The sequence below is a fragment of the Phalacrocorax aristotelis genome, chromosome 10, assembly GCF_949628215.1.
Source record: "Phalacrocorax aristotelis chromosome 10, bGulAri2.1, whole genome shotgun sequence".
NCBI lineage: Eukaryota > Metazoa > Chordata > Aves > Suliformes > Phalacrocoracidae > Phalacrocorax > Phalacrocorax aristotelis.
The window spans coordinates 16012464-16037806 of NC_134285.1; the positions used below are offsets into that span (position 1 = coordinate 16012464).

General features: G+C 37.5%; 1 protein-coding gene across 1 annotated transcript in view; it reads right to left on the bottom strand.

Annotated features, from left to right (window-relative positions):
• RBFOX1 (RNA binding fox-1 homolog 1) overlaps positions 1 to 25343 on the bottom strand; it is a 1436581-nt gene that overhangs the window by 1020407 nt on the left and 390831 nt on the right. The window contains exon 6 of the mRNA XM_075105333.1: positions 12166 to 12198. Coding sequence (XP_074961434.1) covers positions 12166 to 12198 — 33 coding nt within the window. The remainder of the gene's footprint in view (positions 1 to 12165; positions 12199 to 25343) is intronic.

Genomic DNA, 25343 nt, shown 5'->3' on the forward strand with positions numbered 1-25343 from the left:
ATACGATCAGAAAAATAAAACCCGAAAATTGCCAGTCCCAGAAAATGGACAAGATAGAGACTAATAGATCAGAGAGATTTTAAATGCAGTTTGCAATCTAGAAGCTAATGTGAAGCCACCTAATATTTATAGCAGAGTATATCTCTGTGAGACTAGCTATGGATGATAAGGAATTAAGTGCCCAATCACCTGTGGGAGAAGAAGCTCAGTTAGTGGCTCATACAGTTGCTAAACTTTCACATTTTCTCTACCATAATGCACATGTAATTACTAGAAGAGACACATTTGACTATCCTTTAATTTGGTATTTAAATTATTCAGCAAAGAGCCATAAACCCAACTTTCTGCCACTTACAGCCACATTCAAAAATACTTGTTACTGCTGTTTTATTCTTGAGTTTTCTGTAACGTCTCTCCTAAAATAATGTACTGAGCAGTAGAGAATCATAATTGAATATATTGTCCATATAACAATGAAGAAAGTATTTATTAAAAGTTTAACAGGGACAGGATTAAATTAATTTGCCTGTTTGGTTTGGCTTTCTGTTAATATTAGTCGAGGCCTTAATCTGCTACTATGATTTGCTTCTGAAAAGTAGGCTTCAAAACTAACATACAAACAGTATTAAGTTGGCTTCTTGGGTTAAGTCAATGCAAGATAAACTAAACTAATGAACGTAATACAGTTCTTAGAACACTGACTTTATAAATTAAGTGCATTCTTGGTGTTGATTTAGAAAGCTGTTTTTAATGCAGGTTTTGTAGTGCTGTATTCATTAAACATCACAGATATTTCTTCCAAGAACATTCTTCCGGTCTCTTGACAATTGGTGGCTTTACCAACACGTAATCATCTATGTTTAAAGGTAGATGCCCTTTTGTTATTTGCCAGAATAAATCATCTAGACCTCAAATACTATGCTCTTTCAATTTCATTTTTTCAAAAATCGTGCTGTATGTGAAGAGGTCTTCAGCTGGGAGCAACTTTGCCTCCCCAGAGAAGTTACAGCATAAACATTCACTGAATCCAGGGCAGGAAAGAAATTCTCTTGTTATGTTTGAAGTCTATCAATGTAAAAGTCTGCAGAAAAAAGTAATTGAGTTTAAAAGATTGAACTTGCTGAGCTTCTCTAGATGATTTGGAATCTATTCTGAATTTCTTCAAATCCTATAGACTACAATATTCATGGTGTCCTTTGGGGATAAAGGGCAGAAGAAAATGATATACAGCAAGGAAGAGTAATATTCAAACCAACTGCTGCGAGTTCTGTTATGGAAACCCTGAAGATGATTTTGAAGACTTTAGCCTAGTCTCATAATCATAAATTCCCAATTAGACAGACAGTATCCTTTGGTTAGGAAAACACTTTGGTCATTCAGTGAATAATTCCTCATAATGTGAATAAACCACTTTCAGACTACAGGTAATTGGAAACACTTTATCAGACTAGAAACAGGACTCCAGTTTCAGTGGCAAAGAAACGTGGAACTGATGGGGGAAAAAAATGTACCTCAAGAGGCTAATACATACCCTGGGCTGCCCTCTGTCATTTGCCCTTTTATAAGGTGAAAGATGCAGATATTCCTCTGTATCCCAAAGCAAACAGTTGCTTCACAACAGAAATATTTTAATCATGCCTTTAGAGAAAACTCAAGATTGAAGGGATAGAAGAGGAGATTTTTTGGCTATGCCTTATTGACCCTTCTTCAAAGTTGTCATTACTGAGGAGAAGGGGCTCAGCATCCCCACTTTCCTCCATGACATGACAGTCTCTTTCCCAAGTCTTTTCATCTATTTTCCTCAACTTTTTAAGACTGGGCAGGAGCTTCTCTCTCCTGTTTTCCCTGAAGCAGACACACCACAGGTACCTGCACCATGGGTACACCAATACAGGTACTACTGTCCACCTTCCCAGTACCTTACCTTATGAAAAGCAGGAGTCAGAGAACAACACTTTTTTCCCCCGTCTTGCCTCTATGATAGCAATATAAGCATTTCTCCAAACAACCACTGCAGTTGTAAATCACCTCAAACCCTATGTTTTTACAGGATAAGAAACATGGGTAGTGGCTAGTAAAACATGAATGGGACAGCAAACCATTTTAACATTTTAGGCAAAATAAAAAGAAAAAGCCTCAACCAAATGACGCATACACTTCCCCCAAACAATACCTCATAAGCCTGGCTATTCACCTTTGCAGCAAGCAGTGCTAGTAGTGCTAGTAAGGAAAGCTTTTTTTTTTTTTTAAGATGGACAATCTGAACCGTCAGCAGCACCTTTCCAAAGCCTCCTAGTGAAAAAGTCCCAAAACCAAATGCTGTTTGGCTCATAATTGCTTAACTTGTGAATTAACTTAAGTAAAATCTATTTTTTTATAAACCTATTATTTCCCACAATACTCTATAACTTTTGTGATCAGTGTTTTTGTACTGATGGAAAAGTACATTACTTTGGCACTTTAGTGGGTTTTTTATTTTCTCCAAACTACTCACATTTTGTTCATAAACTTTTGCCAGAATATCTGTTTTGCCCATTTCTTGCACAACATTAATTAGCAGTACAAGGCTTAATTAATAAGAAATACAGTAATTTCTGCATTTTAACGTAATACTTTTTGCTAACATCTTACGAAGTCACTTTAGTGCTTCTAGTCTAGTGCCTTTGTAAAATATGACTTACTCGTTCACTGATGGGACAGGCTTATTTCTTTGCACATCATCGAGTACTGCCTTACTTCAAGTATTAGTAGTCCTGCATCTTTTACCCGTACAAAGAAAAAGTGTGTATTGATAATATAAAATATAAATAAGTTTGCATATGTGCATGCACCTAGAAGGCATCACTATTACCTTAACCTCAGCTCACAGACAGTAAATGAGAAAACTGATCACATTTAATACTTTAATAGGTGTCAACCCAAGTTAACCGCAATACATTGATAGGTGCTTAGCTGTGCTTCATACCAAAAGCTCTTGGTAGTTTTAAGGGAGAAAACTAGCTGACTGAGGAAAAGCCCAAAACCAGAGCGGGCGACATTGCAGTGATTCATTCTATTAAATTAATTAAAGCATTAAGTTGTTGAACTAAGTAACTGCTGAAAATATCTTTTTTGAGCAGACATTGCAGTCCCCAAGCCAACGGGACTTTTTCCTGTTTAACAATGAGGTGCGGGGACTGATAATTAACAATTTAGACTCTTCTTTATATTCCTAAACTTCTGCCACCTTCTACCTAAATTAAGATCACATTCACTGCTGTTAAAAACTGGCACAGCTCCATTAAGGCACAGCTCCATTAAAGTTTATGAAGCTCTGCCAATTTACATGGCAGAGAACTTGGCCTGTGGTTTGTTTAAAGGTTATAAGCTTCGCCTGCAAAGATTACAATTCCATGTGGAAGTTAGCTAGTCATTAATTTATACAGCTGCCTGTATCAGCCAAAAGGTCTTTACTTTAGAATATAAATGAAAGTGAACAATGAAAATTTTAACCACATTTCTATATTCTTATAGATACCTCGGAAAGGAATTTTTTTATCACATTATTTTACATTGCACCTATGAAATTCCATCTTCTTACCCTGCCGTCATGGATTACTTTTGTTCAATATCAAGAAAAGAAAGCTTTTTTTTTTCCAATTACAGAAAGAAAAGAGAAAAAACTTTATTCACTATACTTTCCAATAATAGAATTTCCAGTGCAGGTTTGCAGTGTCTAGACTAAATAACCAATTGTTCCCTTGATAATTTGGTTTAGAATAATTAGTCAGAAGAAAGACAACAGTCCCCAGACAAATCTCACAAGGTCTGAGGATGGAAGAAAATCTTTATCAGCATCAGGAAAAACTTACTTTGAAATGGGTGGGTTCTTATTTTAAATAACCAACGGTGAACACTAATGTATTTTCAACTAAAAATTCCTTTTGAGTTTTTTCTGTGATCGCACTTTCTTTGCTAACTACTTACTTCATAAACATGACAATTGTTGCCAATGATTGTTCACAGCATATGGCCAAGAGATGCAGACAGTTTTAATGGGAAGAGCATGAAAAGCCTCCTTAACATTAATCCTTGCAGAAGGAAGAGGTTTATCTTCAAACAAAGATCTACTTAAAGATGTTTGTGACAGCTGAGGAATTTATCTCTGATTCCTTTTGCCTGTGGTGTGCCACATTGCTTTTTTTCCCATAGCAACATGCAAGAAGCAAACTAAGATGTCATATACATAATACACAGATAAAAAATGACCCTATTTCCATGTCCATGTGATAAATGGAATGAAAGTTCAGTGAACACATATTTGCACATTAATTGAACTGCATGATTCCATCCTGTTCAATCAAGTCACTACTATATGTACCACAGGAATTTTTTCCCCAAGAATCATTAAACCAACTTTATCGCTCAAACACATACACATTTTCACCTATTTATCTTCTTGCCATGCCAAGATAGGGAAAAAAAAGTTACCTCTGCATATTCACATGATTGAAAACACGTACACATGAATTTATATATTACTACATCACATTAATATGATGAGAATCTGAACTAAGTGTCACTGTTCACTGTAATAACCAGAGAACAAAGGTACTTGATCAACTTTTGTAGCCTATAAATATTTAGGAGACATTAGGGCTTTGAGAATATTAAGTTTTCCCTTAGAAATCAAGTTTCCTTTGGCTGATTTAATCATCAAGATCAATATGGCACATCTACAGTTCTGACAGTATGATACTCTTGAAATTCACAACAAAAGGACTGAGAAAAGTGTGATTAATACAGCATCTCTAAAATCTTTATCAAAACGTGTTAGGATTCTTGTATACACAGTGAAAACTTACAACATTTAGCAAAAAGACATAGAAGTAAACTAGGAAACAGAAACAATAAACAAAGTGCACTTTCAAGGCAATACTAACCCTTTAGTGAGACTAATTTATATTCATTTCTGTTGCCATCAAATTACTGATGCACGTTGCTGAAACATATTCTGGAGCCGCGTAGTCATAAAAATATGTGTGTATACACACACACACACACACACACGCACACATGGTGACTCACAGTTGTCAGAGTTTTATTTAATCTAGTTATCTTCAGAAGCCTCTGCAGGAGCCCTGTCCAAACAGAATCTGGGTTTTTTGGTGCCAGTGGGGTGTTTTCCATTGGTTGTTTTTCTTTTTTTTAGTTTGGGGGGAGGGGGATGTGGGGAGATGCAATCTCCTGATCCTTGGCGAAAAATTTCAGTCTCAGACTTACCGGTCTATATTAAGCTAAACAGCGTTAACAGAAGTTGTGTAGATCTGGCTAAGAACACTTCCCCTTTAATAGTACACTTTCCAAATTATAATGAAATCCCAGTCCAGCCAAAAAGCCAGACTTATGTCACGCTGTGTTCCACAAACACATTTAGGGTCCTGACCAAGGGGACTGAGCAGAATTTGAGTGACAAATGGACAAGAGAGAAGCCTCAGAAAACTTAAAAAAGCAGACCTCAAAAGAATGATAGATGCTGTAATAAAACAAACAAAAAACCAAACAAACCCAAACAAAAAAATAAAAAGAAAAAATCTGAATAAGACTGTTTCCAGAGATAGAGACTTTATTAGGGAAGATTGTGCAACTTTAAAAGAAGCAAATTCAGGTAACTTAGTCCATGAACCATTTTTCATACACACCTTAAAAAAAAAAAAATCCTAGTCTGAAACCTGTATAGGCTATTAGGTCTCAGCTACCAGAGCCACACATAAGGATCTGCACAGCATAGTAATGAAAAAGATTTTAGACCACAAATATTGTGATCTTGTTTTGCAATCACTCTCCTAGAAGCACCATGAAGCACTTGGGTGCACCCTCAGACTGTACTGGGACAGCTGAAAAAAAAAAAAGCTCATTTTTAAGAGCTTACAGAGCCAAGCTTTTGTCACAAGAACTGAGTAAAGAAAATTTATGTGATCAAGACTCTGCCAAACTGGATGACAACTAATGCCTATTACTTATTTAATGAAGTACAAAACGAAAGCTAAAGTTCCAATCATATCTTTTATAAATGCTCTTTTTAATAAACTATAATCAGTAAATTAGTCAACTGGTTATGTCTAAAGTGATGTATTGTAAGAGTTAACATATTTGGGTTTTTATGAAAGTTTGTAATTTCTATTCATTATCTTACGTTCAACTATTTGCTTTTCAATGGTAGAAGCTTCTGCTTCTATGAGTGTAGTCCCCAAACCATAAATTATATCCTACAGTTTTGACATCATTTATTTTCATAACATTATACGTGCCAACCTTTTGACTACTCAAGATCAAAAGAGTTGCTCTCCAGGCTCATATTTCACTATAGCTCTCATATTTTATGCAGCAAATTAAACTTTACAGTAGCAGCTACAGCAAGACTGCGTCTCACACTGCACAGCTTAAAATTACCGTAGAGGATTTCATATTGAAGGAGCACGATCCTATAAATTCATACTCAAGTAAAAAATTGATGGAAATTTCCTATAATTGCTTCCCATCCATTTGTATAGTTTTTATGCTTATATGTGTAACTAATGTGGTTAAAGCTCTAAACTATTAAAGGTAGCCAGGATTCTGCCATTGTTAATAAAAACTGGAGAGGAATCTAGCAAATACTAATGAAGGCAGGTATTTTAAGTGTTCAGCGGAAGATGCACTCAAATCACGTTCAGAGGTCACCTACCAGGCACGCACTGCTATGAATTTCTTTTCTGCCACATTTGGAATGTCCATATTAACTTGTCAAGATAATTGCTACAGCTGGGAGTTCCCGTCACTGACAATCAAGAGTTTATTAGGTATCTGAAGACACAGGTAGGTGCTCAGCAGGATTTTATGTGCCCATAGGCACCTTTCAGTGGGAGTTCAGACCCTTACTCAGCTTATATGCTTGTAAAATACTTTTCAGTGGAAACTACTTATGGGTAAACATCAAAATAACAACTTCTGCACAGTTATAACTGTTATCTTCTAAAAACTTGACAAGTAAAAATTACTTCCACACATAATTCTTGAATTTACACTTAAAATTATGAATATTCTTAATGGTAATATAGTAACCAATTATTAATTTATCACAATTATCTTTTTTAAAACTAGTGATAACTATTTATACACCATTTGTGACAGCTTATGACTCCATTAAATTTGAAGGGATTACAACAGATGAAGCAAAAAGGACCATCTTACTGTAATAATGATCTTTTTGATAAATTCTGAAGTCAAGCTACAAACTATAGAGATGGTAAAACCCTTAAAATAATAATAATTATGACTGTATAGAAAGCATTAGGCTACAACTTGTATAGAAACTGGTACTGTTCTTTAAAATGCAAATATTTCTTGCACTACATAAATTAAAGGTATTAACATTAAAAAATACAAATAGCAAATTCTTTATGAGTCATGATTGATCACTCAATGCCTCATTCCTCTTTTATGGAACAGGGAATGTACAGCTGAATAGGATTAACAATGCATAGGTTCAATCAATTCCTTGGCTGATGCAAAGTGTTGATGCATGAGAAAAGGGAGAGGCTGTAATCCATTCATTCATTCTGAAAAAACAATCTGAAAATAGAAATGGAAATGTCTTCTGTCCCGAGCACGTACTTACCCTGGAGTGATGGCAGACTAGGTCCTTGCATGTTAAGTGTGCTTTGGAGAATAAAGCAGGGCACAGAAGCGAGGAAGACAGAATGACATGTTTTTATCTACCATGGATTTTTAATACAACACCTGCAATTTATCCTATGAGCATCAAACCAAGTATTCATGTTTCCCCAAATAAAGTTTCCATTGATATCATAGCTTTCTCATGGAAATAAGTCAGTCAGCCAACAAGATTTAAAAATTACTCATACACTAGCAAAAAGAATTATAAGCCTACTAGGAACAGAGCACACTGCAAACTACCAAAACAACAATAGTAGAACAGTATTGGTAGATGCATATTTTCTTAGGAGGTTCTGCTATCCGTTTACACACACTTTTACTGACTTCTTTTCAAAAATTAACTAGTTCATTCTGGGACTAAAACTAGGAAAAACAGATAATATGGTCCTGTTGGCAATGAAACCCCACTGTTCTGCTACTGACCTGCTCTGTGACTTTCTTCATTTTGCTCCAGCCATTTTATGTATTATCTACGTAAGTGCGTAAGACCTTTGAAATACTGACTGTGTAACACATGCCTGTACACAATCTGAAAGACTAGGATTCCAACTGGGGCCTCTAGGCATTAGTGTAGTGCAAACAGACAATAATATCAGCAAGCACAAATGCTCTGAATGGCTTTCAGGCCGTATCTGCTTAAGACACCTTGCATATGCATCTCTCGCATCATTCATGCAAACATATTTCTACAGCACCACAAGCAGACATGATTTTTCATAAATATTTTACAAACAAAAAATAAATGAAACAATTGTCTGTCCTGTCAGAGGATTTTCCCCCACTCTCCATCCTGCACACAAAGCAGCAAAAGGATGACTGAAGTGTAATACATTTATTGGTCTTTTCAGAAACACGCCACTCACCAGGCCTGACCTATTCCTTCCATGTAAGGAAAGTGGAGGGCTTAACAATGACATTTCCTGATGATCAAGGACCATATAGATTGCAGTATAAATCAGTCACTGTTTTGTTATCCTTAGAGCTATATTCTGCTTACTATTCTGAGGTTTTCCTTAAACTCTGATTTAATAACCGCCTTGGCTTTGAGCTGATTTTTATTTCCAGTTTTATTGAGACATATTGGCAGCCTTTTCTTTATGAGAGTAAAAAAAAAGGCTGCCTTGACACTGCTCACATAAAAGCAGGCAGAGAGCTTACACAGTTATACTAAATTTTTGTTCCAATGAAGCACAACCTCTAACTTCTCACAAGAAGGCAGCCTTGAACTTCACTATATCATTTATTCAAATGTTGGGGAGGAAAAGAGGAATCATAAGCAACTTTCTGTTGTCTATTTTGGTAACAACTTTTGTTTCAGAAAGAGGATAAAAAATGATTCTTTCCTCAAGAAAAATATTATTTATACTAACAGATAATTAGAAAGGAGGACACTAGAAAAAGTCACATAGTTTACTGAATGAGATGACTTTTGAAGGGGAAAAATGTATATTCAAAAAAAGCAATAAAAAGACTAGACTGCCATATACCTGTATAGGTTAAAGTTAGCAGACCTGAAAAAAGTCATTCCTCAAACTGTGTTGCTGCAGGGAATTACATGAAAGTTGTATTATGAAGTATTGTGTATGTTATGGTAATTTATACAGTGTATAGGTGTACTTGAGACTGTTCTCAGGCCCATTTTGTAATGACATTAACATGATCCATTATGTATTTTATTGTGCAAGAGACGAGAGTAATTTGTGACAAAAATTTTCATGTTTGACCACATATGCACCACTTATTCTTTTTTAAGTTTCTTCTAACTTGCATTTTTACAAGACTGTGACACTAAAAGACGCAATGTAGGCAGATCTGGCAGTTATTCATGGAAGGCTTCACTGCCTGAAGATTTGACTGTCACTATTTGTTGCCCCTTTGTGTTAAAAGATAGAAGGTCTTTGGATTACTTGACAGCTTCCTCTGGATGTACTTGTTTCTCTACAGTTGGTATATGGCAACAAACATTTGGGGAAAAAAAAAAAAAGAAAACAAGCTTGTCTGTATCTTCCTAAAAGATTTGATAGTAACACAAACATGCCATGGTTTCATTCAAACTTCATATGAAATTCAATAAGGGAACACAGCCATGCCAAATAAGAAGAAAAAGAGGAATAATCATATTTCAAGACTACCTGGATCAACAGTTCAAGAACAACCAAATAGTAGTTCTAACGAAAGATTTTAGAAAAGAAACATATGTATTTTATTCTTTTTGTTCAAAATCAGATGAGGACTTGCGACACAAGTACTACACGGTAGTAAAGAACTGAGGAGCTCCAATGAGTTAAGATGAGACACAAAGGTAAGCCAGAACCAAGGCTATTTTGGCTTGTATCTTTATCAGAACTGTTCATAAAGACAAAAGAGTTAACAAAAAAAATATATCAGGCAAAGCATGAGGCCACTATTCTCAAACCTGAGGAAACATCCTGTATGTCATCCACACAAACAGTTTTTTAAGGCATATTAGCCTCAAAATACACCAAAACTGTGCTATGTATTATCTAATATACAGTGCACTATGTCGGTCCCAGAAAGAAATCTTGGGAAGTTTGCCATTATATCAAAGAAGCCATTTCCCTCAGGTTGAAAATTGCCTCTAATTGAAAAACTCAGCAGCCAGTTCAGCATGCCTATTTTTCTTTTCAGTTGTTATTCTTGTGAGTTATTCCACTTAATTCAGTAGGACTATTTACAAACAATACTATTGTCCTGATTCAGGAAAGCACTTCATTATCCTTTACCTTCAGTTAGGATTTTCCTTCTATTGGGGAACTTTGGCACTTCTGAGCACTTTCATGAGTGGGACAAACAGCATCTAATGATAATCTCTTATGTATAGATTTGTGCCTGCTAAGTCGGCTGGTCCATGGGCTAAATCACAAAGGCCAGTTATAAGCTTTTTTTAAAGAACAACCAAACGTGTTAACTCTCTTAAGGTTTTCAAATGGTGAAAGTACTAACAAACAAAGCAACACAACTGACCAACTCAGAAACTTGTGATATTTCTAGAAATTTCACAAACAAAAAAAAAGTGTATGGAAACTTTTTACAAATAAATGAGAAAACAGACTTTATAAGGGAGTAAAATTGATAGTAATACCTGTACAGTGACAAATCTAAATCCAAAAACATCCCATTACACAACAAGAACTGAAAGCAACTATTAGTGGACACTTCATGTAAGAGCAACAGGCATTCAAAATAGCACAACAGCAAAAATTCAGGCACAAATACTTCTCCCAAAACTCACTGAGCCAAGTACACAATTGAATCAGATCAGCAAAACTGAATGCTAATATTACAGTCATAATCTGAATAAAAATGAATTATGTGATTCTTTTACAGTATGCAAGTGGACTTGTGTCCTTGTTCCTTAAAATAACTAGCACAGTTTATCTATTCTCTTTAATAGTGCAATTTAATTTACCAAAGGGTCATATTAAAAATTTATCTGCCTACAGCAGTTACAGTCACTTGGACATTTTGTCATAGTTAAACACCAGCTTTGGAGTATATCACAAATTCCCCACTGTGAGTCTGAGACCTGTTTCTTATAGAAACACTCTGAGCTTCCAATTGACATTACATTTAAATGAGTCAGTAACTGTGCACTGAATAAAAATATCTGTCAGTTATTAAAAGTGCAGTGACTTAACAACAGTGTTCAAGAGAGAAAATCAGTATAACACGTTAGTGTTCACAAAGGACTGCCATTTTCACTTTAGCAATCAGTTATTCAACATATACTCCAATAATCATAATATTTTCACCTCTAAGAACAGTGTTAGCCCCATTAAGACTGTGCAAAGTCCTCACATGTGAATAGAAAATCTGACAAAATAAATGCAAATCCAGAATGATCAATCTAAACTATGGCAATGTCAGGCATGCAATGTAGGCAACATACAACACAGTTAATGTCAGTCCAGACTTTCACAAGAATTCTGCTAGCATTCTGTCATAGGCCTAAACTCTCACATCCCAGTGTGTTCAAACAGCTCATGTCATATGGCGCCAGATAAGGGAGCCAAGCTAGGTGGGGACTTGGGAGGAATGCATGCCCACCACCAGAACCAACTTTGGAACAGATACAATACCTTCTTTGCTGTGAAGCAAAGTAGAACAATTGAAAGGCATAGGGAAAAGGTCAGATAACCGCCTTCTATTGATGGGAAATTATAACACACGCTTAACAAAGCTCTGAACCATGTGGTTTCAATGCTATGGAAATCTTCAGAAAGACCTACATAATGATAAAACTTTGCTAGGAGGACTTTATCAGCTTAAACATAGTTATAACAAGACAAGAGTTCCAAAGATTGGCTCATTAAACACTAGAAACTGCAAAAATGCCATAGTGGAGCCTCTTAAATTTTCACCCCCAAATTGTGAGAAAGCTAGCCCCACTATCAAAACCACAAACAGCTATTTAACATTCCTCCAGTATAAGACAAGATTTCCTACCTCAGCTTTGCTGGCAGCCAGCGTTGTCAAAACCTGAAAATTACAGGAAAAATGCATTAGTATTGATTCGACAAAACAGGAGTGGGATTAATTTTCTTTTGAGGTAACTGACAGCTATTGGTTGTTATGGGTTTGAGGGAACAAATGGAAGAGAGCTGTCTTTCACACTGTGAGGAAAGTATTCACCTCTCACGCACATCAGAAAACAAAACCAGGTATAAATTAAGAGTACTGTAGCATTCAGGAATATTGGGTAAAAATTCAGGAAACAAAACAAAATAGAACTGGAAAAATATTTGTATATTTTTAACTAATTTTTAATTTGTTTCTGAACAGAAATGAAGAGTAATGCAACCTTAAACTATTCTAGCACCTTAAGACAATTACCATGATATGCTCTGAAAACAAGCCAGCCTAGTTTCATGGTGTGACAAGTAACAGAGAAATTGGAAGAACACATTCTATGTAAACTATGACAAGGAAGGGTTCACCAGCTTCTTCTCACTGGTGACGCACTGTTCTGGAAGCAAGGGTCTGGATTTTGGCAGCGTGGGGGCTGCAGGGGCCACTGAGGGAGGAGGCTGGGCCCAGTTGCAGTTCTGACTTACAGCAACCAAGGCTGCGCTGATCACAAACGTACTTATGAACAGCCTTGCAACTGCGGCAACTATTTCTCTCTACCAATCAAGGAATTAAATTGAACTTTGTATCTCTCTAGCTTTAGACACCAAACTGTAACTGAGTCTACTACTACCATAAACTCGCACAAAATTTGGTTCAGGTGATACAGACACAGTTGTAACTTATATTACCACAATTTTAACTCAAGTACTTTAAATAGACATAGATATAATTCAAAATTACAAGTCATATAACACACACAGAGTTAATAACCTGGTACTAGATGGTGAAGGCTATTAAACTGAGTTTGTAAAACAAAAATCTTTTTAGAACTTTTATGTCACAATATCATCACAACTTTACCAGGTTGAAAAACCCTTAATATTATCAGAAATTTAAGGCTGATGCCTAGCTATAACTCTGTCTACATGAGAATAGATCTTTTTTTACATTGGTGTTAATAACTTTTCAAAGATGGCACGAACTCTTCCCAGCCCTTGGGAGTAGGAGAGGGAGTGACCAGCCATGATTCAGTTTGAGGGGAGGGGAAGGAGAGCACAGAGTTCATTGAATAGAGCTCAGCCTGTACAGCAAAAAAGACAATTTCCATGCAAAGCTGCTGTTCAATGGAAGATATCTGTGGATTCATCAAAAACTGATTTCAAATGAATTTAGGAATGGAAATGAACTGTCACATCACAAGGTACCTGCAATCACAAGCAGTCGTTTAATTTAACCTATTCAAAAGTGGATTCAGTTCCATTTGAAATGTGTATCTTTTGTCACTAATAAGATTTTTGAAGGCTGTTCAAGAATTTCTCTCACACAGACAGAAGTTGCCTTATTTAAATTCAATTTCTTTATAAACAACCTATCACCTCTTTTTTTGTTATTCCTTCTCATCAAGATTCTTTAACATTAGCAGATTTTTCCTTTTCAACACGAACCTCACTGGAAGTCGTCACATTCATTCTCTGCTATCACTCCATTAAGCTTAGCGTGCCACTCTGCCAGTGTGGTCGTTCTACTGATAGACTCAGCAGAGCTACACTCTACTTACCACAATTTAATTACATCTTTCTTGGAGGCAAATGACTAAAAACCATATATTGCAGAGGATATGACCAAAACTTAGCTTAACAAAAGGCCAGAATTTGGAGTGGAGTTTTCTGAAGCTTTCATAAATCCTGCTCTAAACCATCTTTCAGAGGTGCCTATCTCTCTATCAACTCTGTAAGTAATGTGAATATATCTGAACAACGTGATTATTCCAACCAAGGACTTGCTAATGGCTTGCACTATAATTATATATTTTAATAATTCACCTTATATGTCCAACGACTGTATTTCTCTTTTATACAGCTATATATTCCTGCTGTTTTATAGTCATCCAATGGTCAACTGCACCACTGGACTTACTATGCCCATATCTTTCTTCTCTAAGTTATTGCCTGATAAATCCCTGTTCAGCAGTTGAATTCTGGTTAGTTCCTAGAAGCATGACCTTTTACTTAGCATTACTAACATTAATTCACTTTTATTTCAATCTCCTGGACCATCCATCTCTTCCCAGATAACATACCAGGCTCTTCTATATTAGAAATTCCTACCAGCTTTACATTTTTAACAAATTTCATCTGCACATGCTTATGCCAAGCACACTAGTGAACAATTATCAAGTGAAATGACAAATAACTCAGTACAGTGACACTGCTAAGAAAAGTATTATTTTGTGTAATGCAGTACCGTGCTGACACCAGTACAGCAGGGCAGGTTACCAGGCAGTCATACCAGAGTTATGTTAGTGAAATACTTCACCAGCCCTAGCTACACAGCTGGGAACACTGTACTGTATCCAGGCTACACACAGGGATATGAACACATCCTGAGATATTTCTAAAAAAAATCTGTAAAGCGATCCTCATACCAGAGACACTACAATCTTTAACAGTATACCAATCACTGCTGTGCTGGTTTCAGCTGAGGTAGACTTAATTTTCTTTACAGTAACCAGTATGGGGCTATGTTCTACATTTGTGCTGGAAACTGTCCATAACACAGGCATGGTTTTGTTCCTGCTGAGCAGTTCTTACAGAGCCAAGGCCTTTTCTGCTCCTCACCCCACCCCACCAGTGAGTGGGCTGGGGGTGCACAAGGAGTTGGGTGGGGACGCAGCTGGGACAGCTGACCCCAGGGATATCCCACATCATATAACGTCATGCTCAGTGTATAACATTGGGGGAAGAAGCTTGAAGGGGGATGTTGGGAGTGACGCATGATGGAGCCCTGCTTTCCTGGAGATGGCTGAACACCTGCCTGTGACTGAATTTCCTTGTGTTGCTTTGCCTCCATGCATGGCTTTTGCTCGATCTATTAAACTGTCTTTATCTCAACCCTCAAGTTTTCTCACTTTTACCCTTCCTATTCTCTCCTCCATCCCACCAGGGGAGACCAAGTGAGCACCTGTGTGGGGCTTAGTTGCCAGCTGGGGTTAAACCGCGACAACTATGTAAGTGGAGATAGAGATGGAGTGTTTCTATTTAAAAGAATGACATTCCTCAAGTTAATGTTTCATTAATAAACAGTAAACCACATTAATGTTATAGGTGAAATAACACTCATTAAATTAATGAGCTGACTGTTAGTCTGTGAAGACCTGATAATTACATAAAAGTTTTAACAGAGATTTTTATTTAATTTTATATCTCTTAATGCAGTGAATTACCATTCTATTTGTGTGACTGATTTCTTTCTCCCCCTCCCCTCTATCCCTCTCCCCCTGTTCCTGAAACTGAAAATTTCTAGACCAGCAGCTGTATCTTCTGTCATGTTTGAGAAGTCAGTGAATGAAGGCACAAGAGTGGTATAATGTGTTTGACAAAGAATAGCAGTTTGGAAGTCATTCTTTGCTGTAGGCCTTTACAAAAACCGTCTGTATGTCACAGTGTGACTGCTCAATTAAATCCTCTAAGAAGGTGTTGCCAGCTATCAAGATCCTTAAGCAGAGCACCCACTGAGAGCTGTAGCCAAGTCACCAGAGACACAAAACCAATTTGTTCATCCCCATCATGGGCAATCCTGGGTAAGGAAGTACCTATAATTATGTCTTGATAATAAGCTAATTGTTACAGAAGGTGGGGAGCAGGGACAAGCCAAGGGGAGGAGCAGAGAGCAAGAACTGGAGCGTAGACAACATGCCTGTCACAACTAGTTGATCTTGCTTTATAAGGCTGGTGCCTTTCTTTGTAGATCATCCTGCCTGCAACAGGCTATTGTTCTTACCGATGATTTGTATGAAGTATGCCATTCTTTTGCTGTCTCTTGCGGTCCCCCTGACATTTTATGTACTAGTTAAGAATGCAGCAATTTCAGCAAGAGAAATCACAGCTTGGGTGAGGGATTCCTGTCTTTCTCACAATAATCCCTCTGTGACATAAAAAACCCCCCGTGATTTTATGTCACTTTCTCAGGGAAGCTGCAATATTTTTTTTTGTGCTAGAAGCTATACATGACTGACAGAAAACATTCTTAAAAATGGCTTTTTTGCTACTCATTAAAGTTGCACTCAATTCAGAATTTCCCATCTTACATATGGAATCCCATGAATACTGAAAAAAAATGTAGATATGGTGATAACACTGCAAATACAGTAAATAGTCTTTCAAACTATGTTTATTACTTTTAGCATCTAGAAAGGTCTTATCTTGAGATGCATGCATACATAGTTTCAACATCTTCATAAGTGATCTGGATAACGGCATCAAGTGTAGCCTGATGAAGTTTACAGATGACACCAAGCTGAGTGGGCAAGTAGACGCTTCAGAAGGGAGAGCTGCTCTGCAGGGAGATCTGGATAGGCTGGAAGAGTGGGCCAACATGAACCTTATGAAGTTCAACAAGGACAAGTGTATGGTCATGCACCTGGGAAAACATAATCCAGGAGTGCAGCACAGACTGGGATCCACCTGGCTGGAGAGCAGCTCTCTGGAAAGGGACCTGGGTGTTCTGGTGGACAGAAAGCTCAACATGAGAGAACAGTGGCTGCTGCAGCCAAGAAGGCCAACAGGATGCATCAAAGGCAACAGGGTTGCATCAAAAAGGGCATCGCCAGCAGAGATAAAGAAGTCATCATTCCACTCTACTCAGCGCTTGTCAGGCCACACCTGGAGTGCTGTGTACAGTTCTGGTCCCCGCTCTACAAAAAGGATGTGGACAGGCTGGAAGGGGTCCAGAGAAGGGCCACCAAGATGATCAGAGGACTGGGAAGCTGCCATATGAGGATACGCTGGGAGAGCTGGGTTTGTTCAGCCTTGAGAAAAGGAGGCTCAGAGGGGATCTCATCACCATGTACCAGTACTTAAGGGGTAGCTACAAAGAAGATGGAGGTTCCCTTTTTACGCAGAGTCACATGGAGAGGACAAGGAGGAATGGACACAAGTTGCTCTTGGGGAGATTCCGATTGGTCATGAGAGGAAGGTTTTTCACAGTGAGGACAGTCACCATTGGAATAATCTCCCCAGGGAAGTGGTTGACTCGGCCACGTTGGACACTTTCAAGAGTCGGCTGGACAGAGTGCCGGGCCATCTTGTCTAGACTGTGCTCTTCCCAGAAAGGTTGGACTAGATGATCCCTGAGGTCCCTTCCAACCTGCGATTCTGTGACAGTTCCTACTCTCCAGAATTAATTAGGACAGCATTTGCCATTCTAAACAATATCCAAATAGTTGCTATTTGTTATGTATCTCAAGCCAGCACCTTTCCACAAAGAAATAAAGAAACCCTCCTTGAATGAAGAAAGCTCCTGAAACATGAAACTGCAAAGCTCATTTAATGTCATTTTTGTATTAAACATATATTAAATTCACTGTGTAAAAGCTTAAATATAAAAAAAAAAAAAAAGCAGGAAAAAATGAAAAGGGACACGTTGTGAGCTAGGATTCTCATGTATCACTTGCCTGAAAGTCAGTAACCATTTCACTGAACAGTCTCATCTCATCAACATGCAAAGCCCTTCTGTGTTACTAATTTTTCTAGAGAAGATATTTTCTCCTTAATTTTTCCAGTTTCGTACATCAATCTGAATCCTATATATTTAAAAAACCCACAGTTTTTACCTTTAGTATCTTTCTACCTTCCTAATTTCCTATAGAATGAGAGAATAGTTACTTCACTTCTACGCTAGGAAAGAAAATGCATGGAAGTCCTTCCCTGTCTGCTCATGTTTAGGTCATCTTGTTTCAAACTCACATAAGACATGCACATGTGCTGTGTTACAAGAACGCTCACTGAAGGAGCTGCAACCAAATGTCCTTCAGTTCCGTGAGTGTCTTTTCTGTGCTTAACTGAACATCATCTATTTCCGAAACAGGATTTAAAAAAAAAGCTTTAGAAATCCTTTTGGAATATTAGGCAAAGAGGTTTTTGAGAATGTAGAAAATATATAAACCTAGAAAAAAAAATTAACAAGATTGGAACTGTCAATGACAATATGGAATTGGTTTTATTTCTTTTTCTTCCACCACTAACGTTAATGAAGTGACCTGAGAGCTGTTTCCTTCAACAGACAGATATTATAGAAAATAATTTAATAAGAATACATCTTCTGATGTATATAAGCTACCTCTCATGTTTTCACATGGCTGTTAAAAGACAAACATGAGTATCATTCATGTCATACAATATGATGGAACTTTTGTGTAGCAATGAGAGGAACACATGGCTGAATGTGCAGGTCATATTTCATTCAAACTCTGCCATGAAAGTCAAGTTACATTTCTTTTTAGAGACAGTTTCATTTCTTAGGCATAAAATACCTGACCAGCAAACAGTTCTGGAGGAGACTGTCAGTCACTCTCACTGTTAACCAATACTTCTACTGCTTAAGTGGTCCTGAAACTACTGCAGTAAACACACCTACAAGATAACTAAGAGTCACACTGACAAGGAGATCAAGGGCAGAAATCTGACATGGTTTTGTGAATGGCTTGGCATTTGTCTAAACAAATATGAAATACTACTTTTAAAGGTTTGTCTCACTGAGCTTAGGCAGTTTTAAAAATTACAATTTTATAATTGCTATGCTGCAACCTTTTATTAATTTCTGATTACACGTGTGGGTTGGGACAGATATAAGATTGATTGCCCATTGTTTTTTCCCCTTTTTCATTTGCCTGGAGCAGTCCCTAGGCCTGGTTCCTCAGGATTCAGAACATCTTTCTGATTGTGATTCACAGTCCATACCACTGAACAGAACTGGAGCTGTTGTAGCTATTTTGTGACAGGTGTACAAAGAGCAAGCCTTATGCTGAGTATTCTTCACTACCTCTGCACTCCATTATGTGAACAATTACCTGCAATATTACTGGTTCACTGTAATAAACAGCAGTGAAAAAGGAAAAAAAACCAAACAACCCCAACAAACCAGCCAAGAAGCCTACCCCTTTATCAATATCTAACACTTTTAGTGTTGACAAGATTTTTAATAAAGCAAAACCATATAGTAATACTTTACTTCCTAAAGTACTATTCCAATGAAACATGAAGTTCTAATGTATCTAGCCAAATTTAGTGAAGTAACAATGATAAATAAAGCTATAAATCTAAACTGTTCTTTTAACACTTTTAAATATCTCCATGACCAGCATACAGAAATATGCATGCAAGAGATATCACTCACTCGCTAAGTCAGTTATGATTCATTAGTTTTCATCCACCTCTTTCGTGCTTTCTAAAAGCAGTGCTGGAAAGCAGAGTAAAAGTCACTTTTACATTCACATTCCTTAGACTACCAAGAAACCCTGCACATCCAGTTATAAATCTAAACCTTAATGGTCCCGGAGGTGTCTGAGTATCAGGAAGGTGGAACTTGATCCAAAAATGTCAACTCATGTAGGTTGTTTTTTTTTTGTGTTCTTAATATTGTGCTGATTAATGCTCAGATAAAGCTCTAAACTAAAACACTATATTTTTTCTTTAATTAAAGTATTGGATTATTTTTTAAACTGGCTGTGAAGGTTTTAAGAGGTCTATTTATAGCAACTCCTCCCTTCACAATAGTAAGCAAGCTGGACAAATTGAGACTCTCTAGAAAAGAGAAATTTTGGTGTAGTCTCAGATGGTCTATCACCTGGACAATGAAAATAAACAACTATATTTTTAAAAGCTGAGGTTTAATTTCAAAAAGTCATCTGTAGATTAAGCCAGATAATGAAATATATGTGCAGACACACATATGTACACAGAAGCGCATAAACCTCATAAAAATGGGCAAGTGAGGCTACTCAGAGTAATTAAGGATCATTAGTGCTCTCAGGTTTTGCCTGAAGCTGGGATTCCTGCCGAAGTGAACTGCCTAGCACGGATGCCAGCAAACTCATGGCTGGGTTGTCTTTCAGGCCAGAGTCCCACAGACATTTTATACTATTGTAAAGTAGCTCTGCTGCAGCAAGTAGCTATCCCGTTCTCCTGCCATTGACCATTTCTCCTATGACTGTATGCTCTCCTCCTCATCCCTAATAATTATTCTGCTTGAATATCAGTTGTGTGGTTATACACCAAACTGGGCAGGGAACTCACCTCACAACCAGCAAAGTCATCAGCCCCACAGATGTGTGGGTAAAATGCTCTTCAGCACTTGCTCCTGAAAGCACATTTGAAAAGTTACTTGAACATACAGCAGGGGCAGCTCTCTGGGTCTTCCAAAAGGCTAAACATAATAATCCATCTATGGCTGTCACACATGACTGCCCATTAAAAAACCCCAATATATTAAAGACATACATGGGTGGAATGTGCTGAATGAAGAACAGGTATAATCAAGACTCATATTTCATAGATATGTGTCTTTAATTAAATTTTGCTCAGTTTACTTGCTGCTGTAGACAACAGCATTACATTCTCCAAATGTATGGAAACTCAGTAGTATACAGGCAATGATTTTAGCAGCTGGTGAAAAATATATCTGCTCTTAACTACTTCGTAATAGTAATAGTACTTGTGATGCTCAGTTGGTACTGGCTAACAGTTTAAGAACTTTCAAATAAATTTGCTATTCAAATAAGTTTGCTATGTAAATCAGTATGCAAAATGTGGAGTATGCAAAATGTGGAGTAGTTATCATGGTTAATTCATGTATGATGTAAGAGGTTTTGGTTTGGATTTTTTTTGGGGGGTTGGGTTTGGTTTTTTTAAAATTTCTTTCTGTATGGTAATCTCAGTAAACATTGCCAAATAAGTAAATAAATGGAAAACAAGCCCTCAAACATTTGTTTTAACTAATATATAAAATATTCTTCATTAAATATGCCGTATATTTTTGTGTCTGTTACAAAGCAGTTTGAAAATGGCATGGTTTCCTCTTTGAAATATGAACTCACTTTTACAAAGAAACTTGCACTGGACAGAACTTGCCAAATGGCTCCTCTTTAATATTGGGAATAAATCCCATTACTCTTATAATGAGAGAAAATATCAGTGCTTAATAAGGTGACTATAAAAAAATACAGAGTTTTTATTAACAATAAAAATGTATAGTTTTTGTCAGCTGTCCCTTTAACGGTAAACCTAAGCCTACTTTATCCAAACCTTTAATAAAATATCCACATCTACTGCTGCATTATAACCTATGATAATCTTTGCCATTTCCAGAAGTTAATAAAATTAGGATTTCATACTTCTTAGACAGTAAAGTTTATGAAAAATCCAGAGCATAACTGCAATAAACTACATCTGAAATTCAAGGTAAACAAAGGACTTTCAAGTAAACTGTTGAGCCACTACAGCTTTTCCAGGGATTCTGGTAAAAATGACATTAATGGTCCCTGCTTACTTTCTTAACTTAGCAAGAAAGAAATTAACTAGAATATAAATATAAACACAAAGATCTCTGGTGATTTTTTTTTTCACGTGTTAATAATTTTTGAAGGCTACAGAGTACTGAGGTGAGAAAATACAAAAAACTAGCTATGAAACAATTCCCTTACCATCCCTGCCTCACCACAGCCCAGCAGCCCTATTAGCGCTACGCATTTCACCTAGGAGCAGTAAACTCAAATTTTTTTGAATGTCCATATTATGCCAGAATAAAATAAAAATAGATGATGAAGCAAAAAATGAGATAGATTTAGCTCCAGTGTCCTACAGTAGCCACCATAATTGCACAGCTAGCTCATTATAGAAAGTCAGTCCCTTGAGCCTACTGTGTCCCAGTTAAGCGACAGTAATAGAAAGCAGCTGTATGAGGACATTAGGTCAGCAGAATCATTAGCCCCTAAAATTGCATCACCATCACTCCTCTTTGGCAGCGAGGCTTTCACACATCATCAGGCTCCTAAACAGGAGGTCAAACATTATGATGAGCTTAACCCAATAACTCCATTAACAATGAACTGTGGCTCAGAGCTTCAAGGAAGTCCACACCTCTGGAAACTTTCAGGAGTTTAATGAATTTCAATCACCTCCCTGTGCCCTCACCTCCTCTACCCCTGGGACTGCTCTGGAAATCTGGTAAAGCTGACTAGAAAAACACTCGTGCTCAGGGGAACGCCCCATTACCTTTGTTTCCTCAAGGTTTTTCATGTAACAAACAAGAATTGCCTCTGTTTGGAAAACACTTTACCCAAAAAGTTGTGTGAAGATGCCGTAGCAGTGACAAATTCCAAATGTCACCAGTTCAGACTGAGGAAAGGTGACGCTACAAGCAGCTGCCGCGTGCTCTGAGGGGCATGAGGCATGTGAGGTAACCGCCCTCTGCACGAGGGACCTCTGTGCCCCGGGCCGTGCGTGCGAGGAGCCAGCAGCAGGTCTCCTGAGAGCTGGGTGGGCGAGAGCGGAGAAGTACCGGTGGTCCCACGGGCGGTTCAAAACATGCCAAGCTGCCTAGGCCAGGTCCTGGTGAGCACTGGCCACCAGCCCTCCCGTGGGGGCAACACAGTCTGATTTGAAGTTAGGCCACCAGAGATCCCCTCTGCAGTAAACTGTTTTATGAATACAGTATCCACACTGAGAACACCAGTCATATCATTACCAGTTAATGTCTTTAAGTGAATAGTTTTTAAGATGTTTGTTATTTTGAGGGACAACAACAGGAAGCAGCACAAAAGACACGGGCCAGATCCCCAAGCAATAGACAACAGCTTGACTGTAGGCAGTTCAGTTTTGCCAATTTCTATGCATTGAAGAACTGGCCTAGTACATACATAAATGCCCATATTCCAGGGGGACACGTTGCCTCCTACATAATTTATACAGTTGTGCTTCGAGGCTGTGAGGCAGAGAAATGAAGACAAAGTTCTTTGTCAATGCTCACATGTATTCTGATTAAAAAGGAAGCCTGTGAAGTTAGCCAAGGTTTTCCAAAGTCTGGATGCTCATTTCCACCTGACACAGGGGTGAGTCAAAGCATCCCCTGTGCACCGAACATTCCTGCAACACTTCGGTAAAGCAAGGGCCCTGCCTTTGTGGTCATGATGAGTTTCAGTCAGAAAAACAACAACCCTTCTATCAATGTCAAAGACTAAATAAGTTTGACTATATGCTGATGTTCTTCAAATTGTTTTTAATAGCAATAGTTCTGGATGGTTTGTTTTGGGGAAATTAATGATGATACACCAAGGTCATTGTACCTCCGCTGTAGTGAACAGATGTTAACATATTAGTGCCATCTTCCCGTGCTGCACTAAGCTAGAGCTACTCCTGGTTGTCATTGCATGAGGTGAGGCAAAACCAGACAAACAAAAAAGCAGCCCAGTCTAATAAATTCAGTCTAAAATGCAAACATTTAAAGAAAAGAGCTACTGCACTTTCAAAAGCTATTACTTTGTATCATCCTCATCAAAACATGCCACTCCTCTTTTTTTTAAATCAACCCAAAGCTAGCAGAATAATAAGAAACCAAATCCTTTTTCCTCTCAACAGTACAGACCATTTTCAGTGCCATTTGCAAGCTGCCTATTTATTCCTGACATTCACAGCTTAAGTATGTCTCCAGTTCATGTTGCTCTGTTACACAGAGGTAGAAATAATCAAGTACTTTTCCATCTTTTTGCTGGGAGGATTCAGAGCTGGTTGTGGTTATCCATAGGTCTGTTAACTGGTATGAGATTATTGCAGTAAACCCTCTGTAGTATTAAGACATAAATACTTACAAAGAGTACAGTTAGTAGAGAAGGCAGTAACTTACTGATGGGGCGGGATGTACAAAGGTGAAAAAAAAGGCCTTTTGACCCACAAATCCTTGTTGTTCAGGTCTTCTTTAAAACACATTTCTTTCCTCCTCTCTTCACTGGTATCTTTGGGATATGCTACAAAAGACAACTTTTCTCCTCCCGTTCTTCTGGGGAAGAGGACAGGGGTCTCATTTATGTAGAGAATATTACACCTAGCATGCCTGACTGTGGACGTCTCTAGAGGACAACTGAATTTTACAACTGATGTTATGGGCTTCTTCTGTGGTAAAATTGTGCATGGCCTAAAGGAAAGACATGAATGCTCAACTGAAATAAACACTTCGTTCTTAATAATCTCATAGCAACAACACGTTTGATAGTGTATCCAAAAAAAGGGCCAGGGATAGATCAGTATGACGAAAGCAGTGACATGCTTCAACAGGATAAAGCAATAAACAGGTCGTTTACTTCACAGGGAAGTTTAAGATTTTTGGTCGCTATTGGTTAAGTTTTAACTACTTAAAATACTTTCTTTTAACTAATTTCACGGTATTTGAGGTATATATTATAGAAAATGAATGATGTAAAAGGCCTCAGTACCCTAAGAGTTAACTTCAGAGAACGTAAGTTCCATGTATCAGAAAATTCAGAACTTTGAATCATATTTTAAAATATCTAACCTCTGACAAAAAGACAGTCACTCACTCTAGCTGGGAAATGGATAGCAATTCTTCCACCATTCTGGCCCCAAAGAAGGGACTTAACACCAGCACAGCTTGAAAGTCCATTTAAACTGTGTCAGGGCTGTAAAAAGCTCTTAGTATAAGCATTTCTTAAGAGAAATTGTCATCTGTTTCTAAGCTACAGCTGTGGTCTATTCAATACTGATAGGCATACAAAATAAAAGTAGTATATAACTCAGTGTCTCAAACCTATATGTAAAGTTATTTAAAATCCTTTACTCTGGATTTGTCGTCATTATTAGGTTTATACCTGTCTCTTGGCTGTATGTTTAATACCGGTGAGCTTACTTTTCTGTGAGCTATGACAGTCAATAGATTTGAAATTTCACTCATAAACGCTTCCTCAAAGCAGTTATACTATCTATAGTATAGAGAGATATATATACACTATATATATACACACACACTATATATATACACCACCACTAGTGGTGGTATATGAGCTAATTTTGCAGCTGCCTCTGCCACTTCTGACCGTTATCCAGCACTCACTGATACAACAGAGTTATTAGAATTTTTTAAAATTTATTAATATTAAAAAAGTCTTAACCTTAGAGTGAAAGATCACAGCAAGAGATGCTTATAATTTCCTAAGGCAGTAAGAAAATAGTGCAATGAATAATGTAAAATACTTTAAAGCAAAAACACCT